Genomic DNA, 27,148 nt, shown 5'->3' on the forward strand with positions numbered 1-27,148 from the left:
ACCATCTACTTTTTCCCAGAGCTGACCAACAAGGAATTTATATCAATTTCCAAAACTATTCTAAGTAAAGGTAGTTTAAGTTAAAGGAATAACAAGGACCAGAAATATCTAAATGAATTCTGCCAACAGGTGAAGAGGCAAAGCAGGAAAGAAAGAATAGGGTGGTGAGAACAGGAAGCCCCATGGAATAGGGGTAGGTAAGACAGGTGAGCACTTTTCTCTAAACACTGGATCCCAGATTTTCCACCAGCAACTCCCGTAAGTGTTAATGTAATTGAGACTCAAAACAACTGTATTTGTTCTCACATCACCATCCTTTTCTCAACCAAACAGATGGACACAAAAGTTGAAACTTACTGGAAAGAAAAAAAAATCACAGTAAAAGCATTTGAGTTAACGTCAGGATATATATGTATCTGAAGTGCTATAATATGACACGGAATCCTCTTCTGTCAAGGCAAATATACATATGATGGGTATGTGTATACCCATCATTTCACCCATCAAAACCTGGGGACTCAGTTGTGTGGTGGTGGCACACACCTTTAATTCCAGCACTCAGTGGGATCTCTGTGAGTTTGAGGTCAGCCTGGTCTACAAAGTGAATTCTAGGACAGCCAGGGCTACACAGAGAAATCCTGTCTCGAGAAATAAACAAAAACAACAAGCAAGCCAACAAACAAACCAACCAAAAAAACCTGAGATTTCTTCTGCCAGTCTCCCTGAGGAGGCAGTCAGTGTGCTAAGGATCAGTGGGACGTGTGTTCTAGAAATATTTCTGTAAACTGCTATCATAACTCCTCTCCTTCTGTTGTTATGGATCCCTAAATGTTTTAAACACATAATTTTTCTTTAGAATTGTTCATTGTTTGCATCAAAACATCAATAAATTTTGTTACCCAAGAAATGGATATACTTTTATAATAAGAAACATCACAAAATGTGTTTTGAAAACCCCAAAGAATAGACATTTATGTAAAGAAAAAAAGAAAACTAATGAAGAAAATAAGCTTGTCTCATATGTCTTTTGAATTTAAAAATAAAAGAACCAGTAAAAGAGTTGAGGAGACTTAATTACCATGAAAAGAGACTGTTAATTAAAATAATTTAGAAAGACAAAAGGAGACCCATGAACACACTGGAATAAAAGTAATAATTCCAAGAGAAAATCATTTAGAAAAAGGCATTTAATTATAAAATTTCTTTAAATAAAAAAGCAATGGCACGAACCACCATGGCATTACGGAAGCGTCCATCCACAGGCTGCTCTGGTAATTACACACTGAACATTTCGTTGTTCTCATTAACGGCACTTTCCTTCCTCATTAGAGTGACATCAAGAGCGTCTAGGAATGTGCAGCATCCCATGAAGAGCTATGAAGAGTGCCGTCAACACATGGGTGCCACGTCTGTGCGTGCCACCTCCTCTCGATAACACTCTACTCTTAAAAAACAGCGAACTTTGCTCTTATTTCATTTCTCTTCTTCACAGCAGAGATCCATGCTTTGTCACAGTGTGCTCTGTGCACAAAAAGCCCTGGGAATAACACTTTCCATGACATCTTCACAAATGGACTCAGATTAGGTAAAATATGAAAACAGAAAAAAATGGTTCACAGCAATGATCATCACACACAGAAGACTCATTCTGGGGGGAGGGGAAAGGGCAGAAAGTAACATTTCACACTGTATTCTCCAGTTGTCCCAGATTGTACTATGATAATGTTGATAATGCCACCAGGTAACTGTATATGCTACCCTTCAGATTCCATCTGGAAGAGTTTGGTTCGTAAAAAAATGGCCTGGCTTTTCACATTGCAGTCAGAAGTGGTTCAGGCATTTGTGTGGATCCATATTATTCCTCCTGAGTATTTAAGCATTTCACGCCTTGGTAATAATTGGACATTCCTGACATCTTTGGTGTTGATGATGGATACAGATTTATGCACATACATCAGATAAGCTGAAAAGACCACTGCCTGGGATGCTGCAGGAAAGACAGTTCAGACAGAGAACTCAAAGCCACGAGTACTAACACTTTGTGGTAAAGAGGATTCTGTGGAGTTAGGCTTGCCTTCATTGCTCTCCATACCTGCTGTGGATTGTCTCTTTCCGGTTTAAGAAGCAAGTTTTATTGAGGGAAGGTATATAGAAAGAGGGAAGAAAGGGGAGACAGCATTCTTAAAATGTAAATAAACCAAAACGTCATTGATAAATCTATTAGTAAAGATTATTTAATCTTCTGGGGATAACACTAGATGTCATAAGTAAAGTTATGGATCAATCCCCAGTACCAAAAGGCGGGAGGGAGGGGGGAGGGGTAGAGAATTTACTTCATATAAAACAAAACAAAACAAAAACCAAACAGCTTTCCCATCTGAACATATTTTAAGGTATGTATCAACAGCTCACAAGCTAATTAAGCTGCTTTTCTCTTACTCCAAAAATATTTGTTTTCTTAATAATAATAATAATTAACAATTGTGGAAGTCACAAAAATCTGTAATTTTAAAACCTGGGGATGTCACTTTGTAATATAATTGGGTACAGCCGAATAATTAAGAATCTTGCTACTTTTATTAACACTCTTGACCCAGCAAGAATGATGACGTTAGTCCTCTGGCCAGTCCTCTACCGTCGCTTGGATTTGATGACCCACTCAGCATTCGGGTTCAGTTGGTACAAGTCCTTCATGTACGTATCGTCATCCAGGCAGCGTTCCCCTGTGAAGGAGACGTGGTATCAGTTAACACAGTGGGGGAGTACCAATTAATCCCAAAGGTTACAAATCTTAGATTTCAAGATCTGTGTCCTCCTTCCCTGGGTCTCATGACAACATTCAAAGAATTGGCCAAGGCATTAAAAATGTCAATTGGGTAGTCATTCTCTACTGCTGGTATCGAGTTATGTTAAGAAGTGAAAATACTTTGTGGGATGGACTTTAAAATCATCCTCATCTGTATTAAACATTAACAGTAGTTTGGGATTCAGCTAAGGAACCACACTAATTTCGAAGATCTATTTGTGAAATGAAAAGTCGAATGTGCATACTGAGACAATGGGGATGATCTATCGGGAACTCACCAAGGCCAGGCTGGACTGGGTCTGAATAAGCATGGGATAAAACCGGACTCGCTGAACATAGCGGACAATGAGGACTACTGAGAAGTCAAGAACAATGGCACTAGGTTTTGATCCTACTGCACGTACTGGCTTTGTGGGAGCCTAGGCTCTTTGGATGCTCACCTTACTAGACCTGGATGGAGGTGGGTGGTCCTTGGACTTCCCACAGGGCAGGGAACCCTGAATGCTCTTTGGGCTGATGAGGGAGGGGGACTTGATTGGGGGAGAGGGAGGGAAATGAGAGGCGGTGGCGGGGAAGAGGCAGAAATCTTTAATAAATAAATTAATTAATTAAAAAAAAGTCGAATGTGCAAGGCTGAATGTGATTGATTATTTGAAAGGAAGGAGCTTAAAAAAACAGGCCCCGGGAAGAAAGGTCAGACCACCGCACAAACCCAAACTATATAACAACTGTCAAAGGCATGGTATGCTTGCTTTCAAATACATAAATATTTTTGTTCCAAAGATACAAATATAAACATTAGCAACATCAAATCAACATATAGGATGAAAACATGCTTACCAATATTTCCTCCAATTTCATACAGAAAAATTTCCCCCTTCTTGAGTGTCTGGGCAACCCCACTACCAGGGAGAAAAACAAACTGATTACTTGTGTCATCAAACAGTTTGCAAGGAAAATCAGTTTAGCAGACTGGGAAATTCTAGCTAAAAATGGAAAATTCATAACTTAGACAAACTGCAGTTATACACTTTGCATTTTCCCCATCTGTTAAACGTACCCTACAGGTAATCAAAATGTCACACTTGGAAACAAAATAAATAGAATCAGATATGTGACGGCAAAAGAATAAATCAGTCTCTAAATTTATAAACACTAAAAGAATCAAGTTAATATTGATATGATGATCTATTCTTCATAGGGTCAAGGTACTGACTCGGTTTCTCCATTACACTTAGTATTTATTTGTTCACACAGTATGTTACCTTTATACACTTACATTCTTCAAAGATTAGCATTTTCCACCTACCATAAAGTGGTGCTGAGCATTAAGCCCACAGAAACAATGAGCCACATTTTGACATTATGTAGTATATCCATGAATGGGAGCCTCTCAATACTTCATAACTTTTTATAGTTTTAGGTTTTTACATGTTGGTTACAAAAGTGAACTTTAGCTGGCCAGTGGTGGCGCCCGCTTTTATCCCGGCATTTATTGAGGCAGAGGCAGGTGTATCTCTTTGAGTTCAAGGCCAGCCTGGTTTACAGAGTGAGTTCCGGGAGAGCCAGAGATCCACAGAGACACCCTGTCTCAAAAAAAGGTAAACTTTTCTAAAATCACATGTGCATGCATAAACACACACACACACACACACACACACACACACACACACACACATTATAATTCAGTGATTTTTGGTCAAAATTTTCTGTAAACGAATTACTTAGCCAGGCGGTGGTGGCTCATGCCTTTAATCCCAGCACTCAGGAAGCAGAGGCAGGTACTCTGTGAGTTCGAGGCTAGCCTGGTCTACAAGAGCTAGTTCCAGGACAGGCACCAAAGCTACAGAGAAACCTTGTCTCAAAAAACAACAACAACAACAAAAAAATTACTACAAAAGCTTGCTAAAACTTTAGTGCCAAACTTTACATTTCTAGGAGGAAGTTCAAGAATCTGCTTTTAAAATCCTCTGCAGTGTGTGGTTTGGGGTTCGAGAAGTTGTGGGCTGTTGCTAAGGGTGCAGAGGAGAGGGACTGGGTTGATAGCTCAGCGGTTGTGGCTATTCTTCCAGAGGACTAAGGTTCGATCCCCAGCACCCACGAGGTGGATCACAACCAGCTGTAACTGTAGTTCCAGGGGATTAAATACCCTCTTCAGACCTCCACAGACACTGTACACATGGCGTACAGATACACGTGTAGCATGCCAAAGAGAGATGCCACAGGAAGAAAATTAAGCAGTCTGACTCTTCCAGCTATGAGAATTTCCTGGCATAGCAGCAGCTTTGCCAAGGAGTCTGACTATCTCTGCTTGGTTCTCTGATTATCCGATCTTCTCTCCCCACTGCTATGCCCACGGCATCACTGTCTGCCCAGGACTGTGTCCACACTCACACATCAGGTCCCCGTGTGGCCTTGTATACAATCCAGTGGTCATACTCATATATATACTGTGACTATAAAACAACCAGGGAATGTCATAAAAGACTTGACTTTAAGAATCTAGTTTAATATGGCTTTCAGCGTGATTCTCAAGGGTCTATATGGTTCTTTCATTTTTACAGGGAGCTGAACAAACTTTTTGAGCTAGAATAGCTTTCATATGAAGTCAACAAATTCATAAGTATTGATGGAAAGGCATCAATACTTCAGCAAACACTGATGAATGGCCAATTTGCTGTACTTTTTGCCCTTATATGTGTGCATTGGCTTTGACAGAGAGAGCAGGAAAGTGAATGATGAAGGAAAGGGAGCTCCCTAATGGTCCCAAACAGGCGGAATATAAATGGGGGAGACACAAGTACATGGTAGAGAATAACAATAGTACAACCATTGGTTGAGTATGTCACTCACTCTGTGGCCCAGATAAACATCAATAGGACCTAAGGGCCACTTTCCTAGTCCACACTCACAAGACTGTAAGGTGGTCCTAGTCTGTCTTCCTAAAGGAGAATGGAGACTTTAACTCAGGACATGGAACATGTTCAGTAGAACTTGCCAAACCTGAGGACCCAGAACCCATACAGGGGAAGGAGAAAACTGATTCAGGTACCGTGGCATGTGCACTGTGCACATGTAAATGTACACAAAAGAAGGAAAATGTTACCATTTCAAAGAGCAGCCTGAGTGGAAGACAGAACAGCATGTAGGTGAATATACTGACTAATATTTCATGCTGTACATCAAAATATTAAGGACCCAGCCGAACAAGACTATACCATTTCATGAGGATTTACGCTTGGAAAATCTAAGTAGAAAAGATGAGCAGCAACTGAGTTCTCGGAGCTTGCAGGATGCTCCCGACTCGATCCATCCAGACCCCCAGACACATTCTGGGAGGGAAAGGAACATGCCCTTGGAGAGAAGAAGTGTCAAAGGTGGCGGCTGTAGGTGGGAAGGAGCAAGAGAGAGTGTTGACTTCATTGTAGCTGAGACACTCCAGGGAGGAAGGATCAATCTGAGAAATCCCTAATGCTCCTGGCCCCCAATTCTGAGAGACTCATCTTGGGAAGGCTTAATGCCAGGCACGACTTCCAAGAGCTGGTGTGGAGGGGACATAAGGGGCTACTTCTTTGGACATGAACACAGATTCATATTTCCAGCTGTCTGACCTGGGGCTAATATCGTGTTCCTATCAGTGAAAGTGAAGGAAGGATTGTATTTGCAGCAGACTGCTACAGCAAGGAAGTTTATGTTGGGAGCTCTGACAATCCATCCTTTTTTGCAACTTAGGAGATGTGGTTCTAGTTCTCTAACACCTAGCTCAGAGTCTTAATCAGAGACAATCATTAGCGTAAGGTGCTGTACAGACACTGCAGAGGCATTAGCAGACAATCTGACTGAAGCGCCCTGTGTTAGAATGAGATGAAGCTCAGGAAAAGTGCAAAATGGGATCCTTTAAGCTGAGATGCTGGATTTCTTTCAAGAATTTTAGATTGAGGCTGGGGATGTGACTTAGTGGGTAAAGGTGCTTGGTGCACAAGCCTGGGGACATGGGTTCAGTGCTTAGAATTCATATCGAGATGGAAAGAGAATGGACTCCATTAATTTGTACACACAAAGACACACACACAACATACACATAGACACACATAACATACACACACATACACACATACTAATAACATTTTTTTAAAAATTAGTTTCATAGCATAAATAGGGAGGATGTCATTATAACTATTTTAAACAAAAATAAGATGTTTAAATGGAAAAAGCTAAAATCCCCAAAAGCTTATCAGGACCTCTCAAATTCGAGACAGGATGAACGGGAAGCTACATGGCCTATAATGAGTACAGTGAGGGAGAGCAGAGCTTCCTAAGCATCTGCAGCATCTGCCCCAGGACAACGAAGGACATGCTTGTCTCTGATGAGCACAGCCTGTTCTCCTCTTGTGACTTCAGACCTCAGGGACTGGGTGTCCTCTCTCAAGCATCCAAGCTTTCAGTTTTTAAATTGAAACATTCTCTTTCTTATTCATTAAGTTTCATAGAGAAAGTTGCGTCTTCTTTTTAATCTTGCTGCATCTTAATTAGCAATCTTCGTGGCAGCCTACAAACAGTAATTAACCTCCAACCAACATGTTCTGGAAGGACAGTTGAGTGGTCTCATGCACCAAGCTCATTGCAGGCGAACGGTGGAGGGCTGCTCACCCAGGCTGCCTGAAACGGGCTCAACTTGAACACAAGCTACCTCTGACGGTTCCCACCATTCCCTCCGGTGGTCTAATTATCAAGCCTGCTTTGTTCTTCTGATGGGAAGACGCACGTGTGCGTGCACACGCACGCGCGCGCGCACACACACGAGGGGGTAGGGCAGTATAAATATAAAAGTGAGGTACCCCGCAGAATAATTAAAACAGGCCTTTACCTTTCTTGGCTGAGAAACCTGGCAAGCACGTCGCTGGCTTTTAGCTCTTCAGTTAGCTGTATTGCCATGGAAACTTTTGAAAGATGGGGAGCTTGCACTCGAATCACTCCCTGAGGAACGTCAGCCTGCAAAGCAATAATGACACTGGAACAAAGCTGACAACAGCTGGAACATGTAACTCCGTACAGTGCATTGTATGGGAAGTGTGCTTAACTACTACCCATTTCACTACACTGCATAAAACCTTAACTACTGTATAATGTAATTTGCTAAATTACATCAAACCTCAAATATCCTCTTAATGGTGATAGGGGAACTTTATAATGCCTGTGCAGTAATGCTTAATTATTTTTAAAGATGTAAAGAATGACAGCAATAACCATTACTGCCATATTAAGTGCTGATTTCTGAGTGTTATCTACCAGAGAGTGCTTCCTCATGTAGCAATTTATGAAATTGAAACAGAAAGAAGTCACTCGGCGTTGTGGCTATGTGTGCTTTCACAAAACTGTCCCACCCAGTATCGAAACGTCCTCTATCTTTTATGTCCCTGGCTGTGAAAAAGAATGGACTCTTAATAATGTATTTGTACTATATTTGATGCCTACTTGGTTAACGAGTTTATTATTCTTTTGACTATACACACTGCACTTACAAAGGACTGATTCTAAGCCCCCCACCCATGGATTTGCAGAACACTAGATAGATTTAGAGATACCAGTGAAACATTTTTGAGGTTTGTAATATCTAAACGTTAGCTACAGCATTCAAAATAATAGTCTTAATTAATTCCTAAATGGTTTTTGCTAAAACAAATACTAATTTATTATTTATAGCCATATGTCTTAAACAGACTTTAGAACAGCATGCTCAAATTATGTTTAAATATAAGTTCTTAAATATTACAAATACCCCCCACTTAATTTGACCAAAATTTGTAAGTATCTACTGAGTACTATGTTAGTTCTGCTTACCCAGCAGATTAAAAAGATCCTCATCCTTTAGCATCCATTACTCCCATTAAATAGATTCGGTCTTGAGTTCCATTTGGTTTGAACGATAAAACATGAATATATTACAGATGCCATTGATATCGTTGGGAAATGAAACTATTCTTCTAGAATCAGGCAAAAAAAAAAAACAGATGCCCCCTCCCAACAGTTTAAAACTGGTTCTCAGTAACAGGACAAATTTCATATTGTAGTTACAGAGAAGAGAAACAGGACTGCTGAGGAGTGCCCAACAGACATGGGCACCAACCGCCAGGTCCAAGCCGGAGGCAGACTGTCAACTCCACTCTTTCTGAGTTTGTAATTCAGCCTGACTACCTCAGTATGCTCTGACCTTGACGTGACCCTTCCCCCTATGCGTCTAGCCCAATTTACCTTTCTCTTTTAACTACTTTCATCTGCAACGTGCTGAAAATGAGCTACTTTAAACAGTCTATGGGGCATTTTCTGATGGCGTGCTTGTGTGTGCGCATCACATTGTGTGACTGTGTGTGTGTGGAGAGTGTGATATCATGTGACTATATGTGTTGTGAGTGTGACTGTATAAGTGTGATATTGTGTGACTGTGTGTGCTGTGAGTGTGACTGTATAAATGTGCTACTGTGTGACTGTGTGTGTTGTGAGTGTGACTGTATAAATGTGATATTGTGTGACTGTGTGTGCTGTGGGAGTGTGGCTGTATGAATGTGCTATTGTGTGACTGTGTGTGTTGTGAGTGTGACTGTATGAATGTGATATTGTGTGACTGTGTGTGCTGTGTGAGTGTGACTGTATGAATGTGATATTGTGTGACTGTGTGTGCTGTGTGAGTGTGGCTGTATGAATGTGATATTGTGTGACTGTGTGTGCTGTGAGTGTGACTGTATAAATGTGCTACTGTGTGACTGTGTGTGTTGAGAGTGTGACTGTATAAATGTGCTATTGTGTGACTGTGTGTGTTGTGAGTGTGACTGTATGAATGTGATATTGTATGTGTGCTGTGTAGTGTGGCTGTATGAATGTGATATTGTGTGACTGTGTGTGCTGAGTGTGGCTGTATGAATGTATGTGCTATTGTGTGACTATGTGTGTGTTCTGTGAGTGTGATATTGTGTGTGTGCGGTGTTACTGTCTGTGGTAAAACACAACTCAGACGGCAGGGCCTTCTCCCTTGGGACTGCTTCCCAGCTTATTTCCTACAGGGCCTATTCCACCCGATGGCTTGGTCTCAGCAACCCCTTTCCTCCATGGGCAGTGGGAAACATTAAGCGGCCACTGACCACTTGAACATTGGAGAGAAAATTGCAGCTGTGGCACTGGAAGTAGCGAGGATGTATGTACTTATCCCTATTTACCTTGTCCACACAGTGAAAGCAGTGAACAAGGGCACTGTGGATTAACATCCTCAATTCTCACTCTCTAACTTGTACAAGGCCCTCAGTGCAAGGCCAGGGTTTGCATATATCCACTTACTTAGGACGATGTAAACGTTAGGAAATCCTGGTTAAATCACAGGGCCAACTATATTTAAATTTGCTTAATGAAAGTAATAACAATAAAATTATTTTCACAGTCACCTCTTATCCAGTCCTAAGGAATAAATATGTATGTGTTTGGATAAACTACAGTCAAACACTTGAGGAGGATAAGATAAAATTGCGTATTCAGAAGATTTACAGTGAACACTTTACAAAAAAAGTGGACCAGAAAAATAGTATTTCATCGTGGAGATCTCAACAGTATGGCAACATCAGCAGCTACTTCTGTTCCCTTTCAATATTCCATGTGGTTTATTCTCCCATTTGGAAAAAAAATCTATCCTCTCTGGCAGGTCCTTATCTTTGCTGGGTATCTTTCAACCAATCCTACACCAATAATAGAGGCTTATTTCAAACACCTTAGACTCCATGGAACCTACTCTCCTATGGCTAATAGAATCAAAAGAAATACAATCACTCAACAATATTTTCATTAGAACCAATGGAATAATGACAATAACATTCATAACAAGATACACCTGTTTGTATTTTCTTCCTGGTTAAAAAAATATAGGAGGCAGAGGCAAGCAGATCTCTGTGAGTTCGAGGTCAGCCTAGTTTTAACAGCTAGCTCCAGGGCAGGCTCCAAAGCTATGGAGAAACCCTGTCTCAAAAAACAAAAATTATTCTTCTGCACTTTTTCTAAGATTAATACATCGAATTGCCTTTGTCACTTTGTATTGTTCCCCACACTCTGCAAAGCCAGAACTGTAGAAAAGGAATTTAATAATGCTATCAAAGCTAAATTCAGTGGTTGGTTCCTGCAGGAAGGCAACAAGAAGCCCAAGAGCTCCAGCATGTGCTTGCTTCAAGAGTAGCCCTCTCTTCGCCTAAGACATTCCTAAAAGGGCTAAACACCTGTACTAGCATGATCCATACATATCCTATACCCCCTAAATGCATCCGCAGAGTGTGGTTTCAGAGAGAGCAACAGGATTTCTCAAAAAGCACACCACTGAGTTTAAGCATTGTAGCAGAACTTCCAAGAGAGCACTGCCTCTCACACACTCATAGGATTTTGGAAGGAATAGTCTCAGGAACTTGTTTCTGAGGTATCTCGGAATTCTCAAGGACACATGTAATGTTAGGAAACTGTCATGTATGCACAGATGGCACCAGAATTGACTTTTGCAAAATTGGGGAGTCACATGGGCATTCTACCACAGGCTCCTTGTGGATAAAACTATCCCCTACATTTCTGGCCTTCCACAAAAGGGGCTGAAGTTAGGCCGACTTGAGTTTATTGTTAACTCTTCCCAGACGAGGCTCTGCAATACAAGCTGACTCATCACAGCAAATGGGTACATCACTGTCCCTAAAAGGCTTTCAGTCAGCCAGTGGTAGCACATGGCACTTTCCCAGGTTGACTCTTGGACATTCCTATCAACTGGAGAACTTGCCATAAAACAGGGTGTGAGTCTTGTTTATATCTAAGACAGATGCAATCTCCGCTTATTTAATGTATCCCATCCAAATGCCCCCAAAATACAGAGACTGAGATTGTGACTCAATATGACGATGCTAAACTATTTTCACTATTGCAGAAGTATACCCAGTAGACGGTAAAGACAAAAATCTCATTAAATATTTTTAAAAGATTTTGCTGAGTATATTAGCAAGGAAGGGCAAGTGATATTTATACAGAGATGATAAACAATAAATGATACCCAAGAGCTGATTTAAATGGTGTATGACAGCTTCGATCAAGCTCCAAACTCACACTGTATCCAATACGAATGCTATTAGTATACTAATTACATTGAGCTGCCAAGCTTTGAAAAGACACCATGCCTGATCAGCAAGCCAAACAATATGTTCTTATTTATGCCATAACAGTAGCTGAAGCTATATACAGAGCAATCTTTGTGACCTTCACATTTCATGTGATGGATAATATTCTTGGCTGACAACTTGCCTACATCTGGAACTAACTAAACCTCATCTGGCTTGAGTACAGCTGCGAGGGATTTTTCCCTTAATTAAATCATTTGAAGTGCGAAGACCCACTTTTAATACAGAAATTTTGAGGCAAGAAGATCCATTTTTAATCTGGACCATACCTTCTGCTGGCAACTTATATAAATGATATGGAAGAAGGCTGCTTGGGTTTTTGTTTGGTTGTTTGTTTTGTTGTTGTTGTTTTGCCTGCTTGCTGTTGCTGCTTCTGGCAAGCCCATTCCTTCATTGGCATCAGAACCTATGTCTTTAGGATTCAGGCATCTACTGAAGAACAGTGAGAAATCTAACCTCGAGATCTGGACAACTACTGGATACATGGGCCTTCTGTTAGTAGACAACCATTGTTGGACTAACTGGACCACAGCCTGAAAGCCACTCAAATAAATCTGCGCGCACGTGTGTGTGTGTGTGTGTGTGTGTGTGTGTGTGTGTACACACAGACAGATAAATACATAGATAGATTCATTCTGTAAGTTCTGTTCCTCTAGAGAGCCCTGACTAACACAGATTTTGATACCAGAAATGGTTCTAGATCACCAGAAGTGTAACGAGGAATTGTTTAAGTATCTGGGATAGACTTTCCAATTTACCAACACCTACAGTTACTGAAGTCTCTCCCAGAAGCTTGGAGAATGCAGAAAGCCCATGGGGTGAACTATTTTACAAACTTGAGGAGACAGATGCATGTGGTTATTCGAATTCTCGAGTCGTGAGAGGCAATGGATTCGCTGACTCTGCATATAAGACTTTTGACAGTTTGTGAGAAAATGAGGAGACAGGAGATTCTGCTTGGTTGCTCCTAGCATCTTTAGATAAACTGAAAAAGGGAAAGAATTAGCTCTGTGATAAAATTAACCAACTTCTAGCATCTCAGAATATGGGGAAGCACAAATATAAACTCCACGAAAAAACTGACTGGCTCCAGATGCACATAAACAGTCTAATGTTTTCTGAGGGTACCCTGGAAGAGAATCTTCTCTCCAGTAGCCAGAGAGCTCAAGGTGCAGAAAATTAAACCAAAGGCCTAATTATAGGCTTGGCTGAACTACAGTAAAAATTCAAGTTCCAGCCTCAGAGGGTGTCAACTGTTAAAGTAAGGGCATTACTTGGTAAAGAATGAGATCCTGTAACTTGGCATGGAGATGTGGGGGAGGATGCTATTGAAGCTGAGAACTTTGAACCCTCAGACTCTCAAGGGCTGAATGTCAAAGGCAGTAGTCTCTCCATGCTCAGCAGATGGACTCCCACCCCCTGTTACAGTGCTTTTCCCACCTCTGACTGAGTAAATTAATCCTTCGTTGTCTGCTAAAACAGCAGTGACTTCCTTTGAAGGAGATGCCAGGTGGGACAAAACCAATGTCCTTCAGGGCCCACCAGTAGTTCATTCTAGATCTATAACCTGACTTAATTTTAGAGGGGAGAGAGAAAATGTAGTCCAGGAGGAGGTGTGATACACTACTCAAGAGCTTAATGCCTTTGCTAAGTCATTCGAGCAGAATCTGTGAAGTGTGTGTGGGAATGGAGTTTAAAGGTGTGGGATAATGGTGGAAGGAACACAAAACTGGATGAGACTGAGGGTTTTTTTTGTTTTTTTTTAATAGGCCCACTGAATGGAGATTCTAGGTTTAATACAGATGCTTGCATGGTTTTAAAAAAATGGGTCCAAAGTTAGTTTGAATGGTTGTCTGAAGCATTTGATGAAAGATGGTCTACTAAAGAGGAGCCGGAGACTCCTGATATTCCTTTGCTTAGTATTGATGAAGGGATTTTAATGTTCAACAGAATTACAATACTAGAGTGGACATGCTGTACAAAACCTAATCCTCCGCAATGCGAGGACCCAGAAGGCATGTCTGTCACTAAAGTCCCAAAAGTAAAAGGTGTCATCCTTTTCCTTGTGCCAGAAGTTAGGGCTGGGGATGCTGGTGCTCAGCTGGATGAATCAAATCCAATGGGTTTAATTGGGTCTGGAAGCAGGAGTCAGGTGGCAGCACCGAATCACCAAAAGTAAAGTGATCATAGTTATCATAATGGGCAACATAGACAAAGCAATATCCATAATGGCCTAACTCATAATGGTCAGCATAGACAAAGGGAGTTCTATGGTGGCAGAACTAATAATGGATCTTTGCTACTAGCTAATCAGTTATGATGTTTCCAGGCATGGCATAGATAGGAAACTTACTGCATCTTTTATTTGGTCTGTATATAAGCAGAAAAATTCTCAAACAAAGAAAGTTACCATTGGATCATGATAAAATGGAATCTTGACCCGTGAAACAATTTTCAGGCAAGTCAGTTTGTAGACCCAGAACCCCTTGAATAAAGGGATGGCTCGTTTCCTCTGAGGAAGGCCTTGATAAAATACCAGAAAGTTTTATTATTAGCCTTTCCCCATTCCTTCCCCCAGAGGGACCTATAGTCTTTTTCAAGGTTAATTGTACACTAGGGATAAAAAACACTCAAACTTTCAAGTGTCTATTGGACACTGGTTCCGAATTGATGCTGTCTCCAGGAGATCCTGAGAAACACTGTGGCGCTCCAGCTAAAGTAGGGGCTTATGGAGGTCAAGTGATTAACGGAGATTTGGGTGAAGTCCAACTAACAGTAGGTTCAGTGGGTTCCCAAACTAATCCTGTGATTATTTCTCCAGTTCCACTATTTATAATTGGGCTAGAAGTTGGCAGAATTCTCACATTGGTTCCCTGACCTGTGGAGTGAGGGCTATTATGGTTGGAAAGGCTTTAGAGTTGCCTCTGTGAGGAAAAATAGTGAGTCATCACATCCCTGGAGAAACTGCAGAAATTAATGCCATCACCAAAGACTTGAAAGATGCAGAGCTGGTGGTTCCCACCATATCTCCCTTTAATTCTCCTATCTGGCCAGTGTAGAAGACAGATGGGTCATGAAGAAAGACAATTGACTATGACTATCAAGATCTCAAGGAGTTAGTGACTCCAATTACAGCTGCTATACCAGATATGGTGTCCTTACTTGAACAGATGAACACATCTTCTGGTACATAATATGCAGTTATTAATCTAGCATCTAGAAAAATGCTGTTTTCTCAGTATCTGTCCATGAGTACCACCAGAAGCAAGACCAACAGTATACCTTCACAGTTTTACTCCAAGGATATATTAACTTTCAAGCCCTGTGTCATAACTTAGTTGGAAGGGATGCTGATCATCTGTCTCTTACAAAAAATATCTCATTGGTGCATTATTACACTAATTGAATCAAGTGAGTGGGAGGTACCAACCACTTTGGATTCATTGGTAACGTATATGGACACCAAAGGATGGGAAGTAAATTCATCCTAAGTTTAATCTCAGTGAAAGAAGTACAGTAGTGTGAACTAGGCAGAGGTATTCATTCTAAGGTGAAGAATAAATTATTGAACCTGGCCCCTCCTACCACCAAGAAAGATACACAAGATTCAGAGGGATGGATTCTGGAGACAGTACATTCATCACTTGAGTGTGTAACTCCAGCTCAGATACCAAGTGACATGGATAGCTTCTAGCTTTGTGTGTGTCCTAGAACAGGGAAAGATCTACAACAGTTCCAGGCTGCTTACCACTTGGATCACGTGATCCACCAGGACCAAAGATACCTGAGATGTCAGTGGCAGACAGCTATCTGTTTGAAGCTTTTGTCACTATAGGTGAATCACAGAAGAGACCTATAGGATTAGGGAGCAATGCTCTTACCATCATTAGCAGACAACTATTCTCCCTTTGACAGGCAACTCTTAGCCTGCTCTTGAGCCTTTAGTGGAAATTGAACATTTGACAATAGGCCACCAACTTATCATTTAACCTGAGATGGGTTACCATGCAACCTATCAAAGCTGGGTGTTAATCTGACCCACCAAGACATAAAGTAGGATACACACAACAAAAATCTACTATCAAATGGAAGTGTGTGTGTGTGTGTGAAAGAGAGAGAGAGAAGAGAGAGGGAGAGAGAGAGGGAGAGAGAGAGAGAAGAGAGAGGGAGAGAGAGAGAGAAGAGAGAGGGAGAGAGAGAGGGAGAGAGAGAGGGAGAGAGAGAGAGAGAGAGAGAGAGAGAGAGAGAGAGAGAGAGAGAGAAGAGAAGAGAAGAGAAGAGAAGAGAAGAGAAGAGAAGAGAAGAGAAGAGAAGAGAAGAGAGAGGGAGAGAGGGAGAGGGAGAGGGAGAGAGAGAGAGAGAGAGAAGAGAGAGGGAGAGAGAGAGAGAAGAGAGAGGGAGAGAGAGAGGGAGAGAGAGAGGGAGAGGGAGAGGGAGAGGGAGAGGGAGAGGGAGAGAGAGAGAGAGAGAGAGAGAGAGAGAGAGAGAGAGAGAGAGAGAGAGAGAGAGATCAGGCTGGGCAGGTCCTCAAGGTACAAGCAAGTTATACAGAGAAGCTGCCCAAATGCCTATGGTTTCTACTCCCGCTACAATGCTGTTTGTGGACAGGCATGCACCTAGAGCCTTCATGGGGATGTATCCTATGATTGGGTGACCGAGGAAGAAAAGAGTAAGGCTTGTTTTACTGATAGTTCTACACATTATACAGGCACCACTCAAAAGTGGACAACTGCAGCATTACAAGCCCTTTCTGAGACAACCCTGGAAGACTCCAGCAAGGGGAAATCTTCATAGTGGGTAGAACTTCAGACAGTACACATGGTCATACAGCTTGGAAGGAGAAATGGCCAGATGTGTGATTTTTTTTTTCGCTGATTCATAGGCCATAGCTAATGAATTGGCTGCATGAGCAGGAACTTGGGAGCATGATTGGAAAATCTGTGCAAAAGACAACTAGGGAAAAAGAATGTAAGTAGATTTCTCCAAACGGGTAAAGGATGTGAAGAGACTTGTAAACGAGACTTTAGCAGAGGAGGGGTTCAATAACTCAGTAGATAAGATGGCCTGCTCTGTGGATACTCAGTGCCTTTCCCCAGCCATCCCTGCCATTACTCAATGGGCCAACGAACAAAACGGACATGGTAGCAGAGATGGAGATTATGCATGAGCTGAACAACATGGACTTTCACTCATCAAGATTGACGTGACTACTGCTATTGCTGAGTGCCAAATTTGCCAACAGCAAAGATCAACACTGAGACCCAGATATGGCATCACTCCCTGGAGTGACCAGTCAGTGACCTAATGGCAGGTTGACTACCTAGGACCACTTCCTTCCTAAAAAGAGTAACACTTTGTCCTTTCTGGAGCAGAAACTTATTCTGGTTATAAATTTGCCTTTCCTGCATTTAATGTTTCTGCAAAAACCACCATCTATGGCATGATAGAGTGCCTTATCCACTGTCACGGTATTCCATACAATATCTGCTTCTGACCACGCAACTAACTCACTTCATGGCTAGAGAGGTGCGACAGTGGGCCAGTGATCAATCAGGGAACCCAGTGGCCTTACCATGTTCCCAGCATCCTGAAGCAGCTGATCTAAAAGAAAGATGGAATAGCATTTTGAAGACACAGTTACAATGGCAATTAGGTGGTAGCAGCCTGGAAGGCTGAGGTAGGGTTCTCCAGAAGGCAATATATGCTTTAAATCAGTGTCCAGGCCATTGTATGGTTTCTCCCATAGTCAGAATCCAGGGATCCTGGAATCAAAGAGTGCAAGAGGAATAGTTCCACTCACTATCACACTTAGTGACCCACTAGGAAAAGTTTTACTTCCTGTTGCCATGACCTTTTAAGTTCTGCTGGTCTAGCAGTTTTGGTTCCAGACAGGGGAGCACTCCTGCTAGGAAACACAACAAATACATCATTGGACTAGAAGCTCAGACATCCCCCTGGGCACTATGCACTTCTGATACCCTTAAGTCAACAATCTAAGAAAGAACAACAGTTTTAAGAGGGTTGGTTGAACCAAATTACTGAGGGGAACTTAGATTGCTTCTCTACAGTGGAAGTAAGAAAGATTATATCTGGAGCACAGGAGATTCTTTAGGACATCTCTTGGTGCTACCATGTCCCATAATTAAAATTCAAGCTATATGACAAAGGGTACAGTCCCTTCAGGATAAAAGTATGAGTCACTCCTCCAGGAATAGGGCCAAGACCTGATGAGATGCTTGCTGAGGGTGGAGAGAATACAAAATGGGTACTAGAGGAAGGCTGTTAGAAATACCAGCTAAGGCCATGGAACCAGGTGTGGAAATGAGGATTATAACTGGCGTAAGTGTCTCTGTTGTATTTTGTTAAGAATGTGTTTATATAAATATTTGTGTTTTCTTCTCTTAATTTCTTTATCACACAGTGCATCACCAATTAAGAGAGCATCAGCGGTTGTAATGTTTAAGTTTGTGATCCTAAAGGAATGTCCCTCAAGAGACGTTGCCACCTAACCCAAATTTACAATGCATTGACAGTTGTACAAGGGATAGCTACATTATGTTAGGTATAATTATGACCTGGTTAAATCTATGTGTTGACGATTATGTGTAGGATAGCTATATCATGTTGGACATAATTATGGCCTGATTATTGTTTTCATTTAGAAATTAGGCATGACAAAAGGAGATATGATTATGAGTCAAGTTGATAGGGGTGAACTTGTGATAGCTATTATTGGTTGTAAACTTGACTACATCTGGGATTAACTAACACCCAAATGGCTGGGTATATATGTGAAGGATTTTTTCTTAATTAAATCATTTAAAGTGGGAAGACTCACTTTCAATACACACCTTTTGAGATGGGAAGCTCTTCTGCTGGCAGCCTATATAAAGGATACGGAAACAGAAAACCTGCTCTCTCTGCCTGCTTGCTCTTCTTCAAACTCTTGCCAACGAGTCTATCCCTTCACTGGAATTAGAGCATACTTCTTCAGTATTCTGGAATACACTGGATATCAGCTGAGAAAGCTACCTCTGTGGACTGAGCAACTACTGGATTCTTGGGCTTCCAGTTGATAGACAGCCATCGTTGTATTAGCTGGGCCACAGTCTATACGCCATGCTAATAACTTCCCTTTATGTATTTCTTCTATAAGCTCTGTTCCCCTAGAGAGCCCCGACTAATACACTGGCTGACAACCATGAAAACATGGGGGAAGGGCAGTATGCCTATGAATTGAAGTCATCTGTCATACAGCAGGTCGAAGGTAGAGAAGGACTAATGGGCCATTGAAGTTCAGTTCCCTATGAGTTTACGATGTAAAGAATGTTAATTTCCTTTGCACACCAAGGCTACTGGAACAGAAAGATGATTTAAATCATCCCCCACATGTTATATAGTGAACTAAGGTGTTCTTAGAGAAATCTGATTGTAGTTCTGGTGTTTTTTTGTCAGACATTAAACAGAACTTTCCTTATAGTTTTGTACTCAAAAAATTTAACGTAAGATCACAGGAAGACAGTTTTTCTTTTCCATTAAGACACATTTGAATGGAAAGCTAATGTCGTTAGTGCTACAGAAAACCCTTTTTATTCTCAAAGGAGCAAATTAAAAATAAAGATTTCTTTAAAAGACGTCTCAATGTAATATACATTTTAGAAAACTAAATGAGGACATTTGGCCAAAAATCTCAACTAAAATTCATGCTGATCATCCTAGTGTGAACTTCCAATACCAGGAGGTGGCCATATAAAAAGATCTTCTACTGTCTTAACAGCACTCCAAATGTTGTCTTTGTTATCACAATGCCTTAAACTTTAATCTGACTCATAAGTTCAGAAATCGCCCTAATATTTTACAGAAGTTTATAAGCATTTAATTCACAATGAAGTAAGTCCTAACGTTTTCTTTCATTTCTTTTATGCTCTATTTAAAATCAGAGTGAATCATACCATGAAAGAAGATATTTGACTTCATTTTCCATATACATCTCCAAGTTAAGCCAGACCTGTTGCCCTAAAATGTAGGTGCTAGAACTAATACTTGCAATGGTGCTATGATTAAAAGCGTCAGAATTAAATCCCAGTACTTGTCAAGAAAAGCTGTGGCTCGTGTCCGCACAAACCACTGGAGCCTTCACACTACTCAGTTAACTGCAGCATCCTCCAGCTTGATTCTCTAAACCTGAAACCCTTACAAGATATTGCAGGGCTTTTAGGAAAATCATATAACCATCCCCAAACCCAAGCCCCGCTTTAGTGCCTGAAGCTAGGTCAACAAGAGTGAGCATTTAAGTTGACGACACTATGAGAATTTTGGTTTCCTAAGCCAATGGGACCAGAAGTGGAGTAGCACTGGGGATCGCAGACTCTCACAGCCCACACAGGCTCATAAAAGTCCAACTTCCCTCTAGGAGGTGAGCAGGGAAGGCAGAGGAAAGATCATGTAAATCAAAGCCTACTCTGGAAACGAAGCCTAGGAGTTTCGGCAATTTGTCAGTAAGTGATCATCAAAGCTGCCCCTACATCCTCATTAGACAGAGGCCATCCGAGGTAATTACGGGTGACATCACGGGATGTCTGTGATTAGCATAAAGAGACTAAAAGGAGATAAAGTGTGTGGAACAGGTTGGAAGAAGAGTAAAGTAAAAAGATTTGATGTTGGGGCTCAAAGGCTATTGTTTCTACTTTTTCAATAATGGAAAAGATACATATTTTGGGGTATAATGCAGTGGTACACCAACTGTCTAAATAGAAACTTCACTTCCCTCTTCACAAAATTCACAATACAACTGAATACATAGGTGTGCATTTATGAAAAATGGGTACGTGGAAAGAGCAGGACCCCAACAAGTTAGATGCTATCAGAAAATGACTATGTTTAATGGTCTACAACCTTGCTATTATTTTCTCCTGTTATCATTAATGGACAAAACTTAATAATATTTAAGCACATTCCCACTCACACCAAATAATTAATATGCTGGAGTCATTAAAACATTTGTCTTTAGGTAAATTGAATATCTATCTTACAACTTGGATCGAAGTACTCGTTTATCTAGTCAAGCATATCTTAATAACATGAATGCCTGCTTTTGCATACTTAGCTTTAAGGGCATGCATAGTATCTTAAAATTGGCCTTTCATTCAACAAGGCCCAGCTATCTGGGTGTATCATCAGGTTACTGACAATGCTCTAGAGGTACCACTGGCTTACAGCAGCAAGCACCTTTATTGAACAAGCCTTCTCTCTCTGCAGTATTTGGTGTGTCCCTCACAAGGACTGTCCTAAAATGCAAATACAAATGAGTTACCTGGAGACTCAGCCTGTGCCAATTCCCACTGCTACACAGAACAGAAGTATGGATCTGCCTTGAGCTTTCCCACTGACCCTGGCATGCCGGGTACCTCTCCGGCTGATCGATAGGTCCTGATTTGCCCTACAAAGTGCATTAAACATCTGCCCTTACCTTTAAATGACTATCAGGTATCCCATACTAAACAGGTCCCAATTGAAATTATGATCTTTCCTATCACTCCAATCTTTCATATCATAAATTTGGGGTTAGTCATTCTTTTACTTTTTTTTCATTCTTTTATAACTTACATCATTTGCCAGTAAGAAGTCCAAATGACTCTAACTTAAAAATATAATTTTATTTTTAAAAGTTATTTAAAATGTCTTTAAAATATATCAACTACTCCACAGATACTTTGGTCTGAGTCTCTCACCTTGGTTATAAGGATTTTCTCCTACTTTTAAGTACCACTTGTTCTAAAACATCCTACAGATTTCATAAATGACCTCATTTTGCTTCGATTAAATTTAAATTCTAAGGCTTTAGGTGATCTCTTCCCAGTGCCCTTCTGACCTTATCTTATCAACCGTGCTGGCAAGCTGGCTTTGCTCCAGCCCATCCACACCAGGCTAGTGCCCTTGCCTTATGGCTTGGTAGACCACGCCCTCTGCCCTGAATGGGCTTCCTGAGACAGACACACAACTTGACCTTCCATACCTGTTACAACACTGTTATTCAACACTCAAGCTAGCTAAAGTAATGTGGCAAGAGGATCCTCTCCAAATTCTTTTTCTATTCGTATTTCTTTAAAGATATTTTAAGCTAGGTATGACAGCATAGGCCTTTAATGCCGTCACTAGGGAGGCAGAGGTAGGTGGGTGTCTGTGTGTTCCGAGTCAACCTGGTTTGCACAGGGAGTGGTCAGGTCAGTGGGGGTCTCATGGTGAGACTCGGTTCTTAGTTCCCTATTCCTTCAGATACTTTTCATCTGAAGCAAACTGAAATAGTTAATTTTTGCGAAAGGATAATTAGTCTAAACGGTTCTTAGGTACCATGGATAGAAGAGAATTCAGTGGTGAGAAGAAACTATGGTACACGCATTCATCAAGAAAATTGCTGCCAGTGAGATGGTCAATTCAATGAGAGAAACCTTTTGTTTGCTATATTCACAACATTTTATACTAACACTAAAGAGGGGGGTGCTGATGATCTAGCTCTGCTGGTAGAGTGTGTTTAACATGAACAACCTCCACCCCCAACTCCCAGCTGAGCAGAAGCTCAAAGTTATCTTCTGCTAGTTATGAGTTCCAAGTCATCCTGGACCACAGTTGGGGCTCCTGGATGATCACATATTCATTCTCTCTCTCTCTCTCTCTCTCTCTCTCTCTCTCTCTCTCTCTCTCTCTCTCCTATATAAACACACACAGACACATATATTTAAATCCTTGCTCATACCACATAGCAAAATGCTATGTAATCTATTTATGTTACTTAAATAATGTTAGCTTCCATGTGGAGTAGGGATGTTAGCCTATTTTGTCCAATAATGTCTTTCAAATACGAAACACCTAAGAACAACGTGAGCGGCAATGTGAGTAATCACTTAAACAAAGAGCACAGTTCAGGCAGTGGCCAGCCTTACCATTTAGGTGCTTGGCTACACATTCACATTGTTTGGAAGAAACCCCAAGCCAGTAAAGTGACAAAAGACAGAGATGTGGGGGTGAGGCGGCCCACACTGCCTCAGTTGCAGAGCCAGGCATTTGCAAACAACCCCTATGGCTTAAGGGACAGGCTGTCCCTATGGCCTATTTGTCCCAAAATCTAGTCCAAAACTTGTTTTCAATCTTTTAGTCTTTCTACTCTAGCAATGGATGGATGCTTTCGCAAGAAAGCACGTGTATGCAAGTCACTTTCATTTTCTACATTTGTTTGATCTTTGTAACTTTTTCCTGTGCCTATGATTCCAAGAAAAAGATACCAATCTGCAAAATAAATTTCTGGAATTAAGTTAAAAATTGTCAACCCAAAGGACAAGCTAAACTGGGCACCAAGGGGAGGTGGTGATCCTTCCTTTGCAGGCAGCACTTCTAACCTCTGGCAGATTTACTGGTTTTCACAACTAAGTTGGAGTCCCCACTAAAGTCTCTCTAAGGTCAACTTCCTGCTTCCTAGTCTACCATACCTCGAGCAGGCTTCCATCAGACACAACCAAATTAATCTGAGCTACCTGCTTCTGTATGGGGGTGCGAAGGCCAACAGCGGCTTTGGACCTCTTTGAATACCTAACAGAGGACTGAGGTTTGGTATCTTGGATCAGCAGCATTTTGCTAACTATGTGAGTTTTCAGAAAAGGAAGAGGTAATACATAGATGTTCACTTAATTTGAACAACCAGAACTACAAGCCCAGTCCCCTCTTTACAACTGTGTTTGAAGTTGACAGAACATTCTGAAGTGAAAGAAAACCGGTATGTCACAAATCCTTTCTGGCCCTATGACAAAAAATAAGCTCTAAAAAAAAATAAACAACATTGATAATTTCCCTTTCTTATACTGTGTGTCTTTTGGAGATCCTTAAAATTGGTTTTAAAAATATTTCCTACATCTCTAAGAAAGTATTTTTTAAGAGAGCTACAGATAAGTTTAAGAGAAAAAAATAATATTATTTGGGAATCATGGCTAAGCAAGCCAAGACAGAAAAATTGGACAAAGGCTGGCCATTGCATTTTCATGGTATTCCACAAGATGTCAGCATGTAACTGAGCATCTTCAGCTGGGGTGAGGGGTGTTTTCCCTTAAGTAGAACAATAGAAGGCCTTTTCCTCCGCCTGAGAGCTGCCACCGGAGCTTTGTTAACTCAATTCGTAAATATATTCTCATGCATATTTCATTATTGTAAACACGGTTCTTCATGTAGTCTCACCGCAGTTGGAAAATGATGAGTTTTTAATCTTAATTTTTGTCTCTACAGAATTTCATCTCTTACCAAATTACAAACCTTAAATACTTACAGGGGTCTAAGACCAAGATATCCCCAGCCCCGACAAGTCTGGGTAAATTCTCATGGATGAAGCAGGTTAGTGGAGTGCAGAGGAATTTCACTCACTATACATCATAAAATCAGAGGCATCTAAACTATGTGAAGAGAGAGAGTGTTGGTGCATGTGTGTGTGTGTGTGTGTGTGTGTGTGTGTGTGTGTGCGCGTGCATGTGTGCAAGCAACAGTCTTCTCTTGACATATTCTCTTTGTTCACCATTATTAAACCACATGCTGAGTGCCAGCACCTGACCAACTTTCAGTATTGATTATTAGAAAATAAGGAGCTGGTATCTTCCACGTATGAGTATTACCCAGGCCCCATAAATGGGAGAAAGCCATCCAGTGAAATTACTTCAATCACAGTAACAAAAGGCCGTCAAGATTTTCTTACATCATTTGCAGCTTTCTCTTGCTTCTCATGTTTTTCTCGGTCATAAGCCATTTTCTTCAGCAATTTCTTCATGGCTCTCCTTTCCTTTTTCTGATTTTCAGTATTTTGCTTCCTCACTTGATTTACAATAAACTTTGGAATCTATGGGAAAAAGAAATTCTGTTTGAGGAGGAAAGTAAACCATAAAAGGCACAGAACCATTTTAAACTAAACACTGTTTTCTTTTCCATGTTTTTAGTTTCAAGAGGAATAAATGTTCTATTTCTCAAGACTAAACCACTTAAATGTGCTGTTCATTAACTCTGCGAGAAGAAATGAACCATGTACTTACTTAGACCAGGGACAGGGCATCCACTTGATGTAATTTACCACCAACTGTGCAAAGGTGGAAAGGGGACTCTGTGAAGTTCAAGGACATACTGGCCACGTCCTGGCCGTGGATGTCAACACAGGAGCTTCCCTGAGGAGACCCTTGTAGAGGCCACTACCTCTGTAGTTGTTCCCTTAGCAACCACCTCTCTCCAGCTCCTATAAGCTAACCTACAGGTCCCTTCTAATAATCCAGATGGCCTCTACTGTCAGATAAGAAAAAAAGCTCACCCATCAACAAAAGCCAAAAATTGACTAGTGGCACTTCTAAAGATATACTATACTTGTAAAGATAAGAGAAACTTATCCTTAGAAATTATATTAAGAACAAAATTTTTTTAGCAGTTAAAAAGTAACTATAAAATAATATTGCACTTACAAGAGGCAGACATGATAACTGAGCTCATTACTTTAAATATAGTTGAAATAAGCTGTATCATTTGCCTTTGGGTTGAATATAAAAAGCCTTGAGAGTCTAGGAAGCATCATTTTGTATTTTTAAAAAAATATTGGAATTAGGAGAAGTTCACATTAAGCTTTAAAATGGTTAATATCATAATTTGGCTTAGAATTTCTTTAGTTCATTTTTCTAAATGCTTGTAAAAAGGACTCTTTCTCTGCAAATATATGAATTTCATTGAAAAATGAGACTAATCAACTAAATCTCTCATCAACATCCATGTTGATTACCTGTCAAAACTTAAGATCAACGTAAGAGCAAAGCAGGAAACTGCATTCGAGACCTCAGCAATCGGAGTGCAGAATGTGCATGTCCCTTTAAATAACAGTTCTGCGGAAAATTAGGGGATGATGGGAGCAGAGGCAGCAGGAGCTCTTTAAAACGTGACAGCCTGAAGCCAGAGCAAAGGGGAAACGTGCTAATGGCACTGCCCACGAAGAGCCTTTTACAAGGCATGTTTTCTTGACCTAATTTTTATGATTTTAAAAAAGAAATTCACAAGGCCCTGCTTACCTCTGTGAATAAAACGCCTGCAATACCTCTCCACTCACACGGCAATGGGAATCTTACAAAGCTGGCAGACAGCATGCAGTGTGTTTTTAAGCCATTGAGGGCGGGGAGCCCATTGCTTTTAAATATCACCTTTATAAAGTCGATATTTTCATGACTATTTTGGACAATTATGCTAGGAAATTACATGACCATTATTGTGGTTTTGAAAAAAATACGTTTTTCTTATATGAGGACCCTAGATCTAAAAGTTGGGGTCTATATGTGTGTGAATGTCCATGCATATCAGAAAAAGAATGATGGGAGAAAGGGATGAGGTCTTACAGGAGAAGAGAAAGGAGGATTATGGAATGAATACAATAAAAGGATAAAAGAGAATACCAACGGGATACCAACTGGAGGAAGAGAAGAGAATCTGCCAGAAGAAAAGCAGGCATGAGTTAAAAAAAAAAGTACTATGAGAAATACGTATGAAAAGGTCATTATGAAACTCAAGACTTTGCACACTGACCTGAAAATTTAAGCTAAAAACGTATACTTACTGTCCATAGAAGTTTCTGGTACTTAATCAATAAGTGCATGACACTTGCCGTCCCAGCTGCCATTTCAAATTCTCGCTGTTCATTGGACTTCAAACCCAGCGTATGGCACATGAAGAGGTTCGGGGCCATGACCATTGCTACATTTACAACAGTCATTTTATTCTTCTCTTTATTGTCAATGATTCTTTGGAGAAATTCTAGCAAGGCCTAAAACAAAATGACCGAGATGGCTGTCATACATGGAGATAAGAGATGAAGGCACTGTAGCTGATAGGATTTTTAAATTATTTTTAATACGATGTTATTTAACTCTAAATGCATTTTGGAAAAAAAAAGTCAAATGGAAACCACCTATTATGTAATCTTCCTAAAATAGATTCATAGCATGAAAGAATTTAAATGGAGTTGTCTTGAAGGGGACAATACCTCTGCTTAACACCACAGGCCAGCAAATGAAAAACCCAGTGCCAGAGATAGGCTGTCTCTTTTGGAGCTGTTGGCCAATAGCTATTTCCTGTTTCTGACTGTCCTTCAGAATTCCACAGT

At 40.8% G+C, this 27,148-nt stretch overlaps 1 protein-coding gene across 4 annotated transcripts in view; it reads right to left on the bottom strand.

Moving 5' to 3' along the window:
• Window positions 1-2,555: 2,555 nt before the first annotated feature.
• Arhgap18 (Rho GTPase activating protein 18) overlaps window positions 2,556-27,148 on the bottom strand; it is a 210,875-nt gene continuing 186,282 nt past the window's right edge. For all 4 annotated transcript variants that reach the window (XM_075946884.1, XM_075946895.1, XM_075946915.1 and 1 more), the window contains exons 11-15: window positions 26,603-26,809; window positions 24,722-24,862; window positions 7,674-7,798; window positions 3,647-3,708; window positions 2,556-2,723 (exon numbers count right to left, since the gene is read on the bottom strand). In XM_075946884.1, coding sequence (XP_075802999.1) covers window positions 2,632-2,723; window positions 3,647-3,708; window positions 7,674-7,798; window positions 24,722-24,862; window positions 26,603-26,809 — 627 coding nt within the window. In that variant the 3' untranslated portion in view covers window positions 2,556-2,631. The remainder of the gene's footprint in view (window positions 2,724-3,646; window positions 3,709-7,673; window positions 7,799-24,721; window positions 24,863-26,602; window positions 26,810-27,148) is intronic.

The sequence above is a fragment of the Microtus pennsylvanicus genome, chromosome 1 (assembly GCF_037038515.1).
Source record: "Microtus pennsylvanicus isolate mMicPen1 chromosome 1, mMicPen1.hap1, whole genome shotgun sequence".
In the NCBI taxonomy this organism is placed as follows: Eukaryota; Metazoa; Chordata; class Mammalia; order Rodentia; family Cricetidae; genus Microtus; species Microtus pennsylvanicus.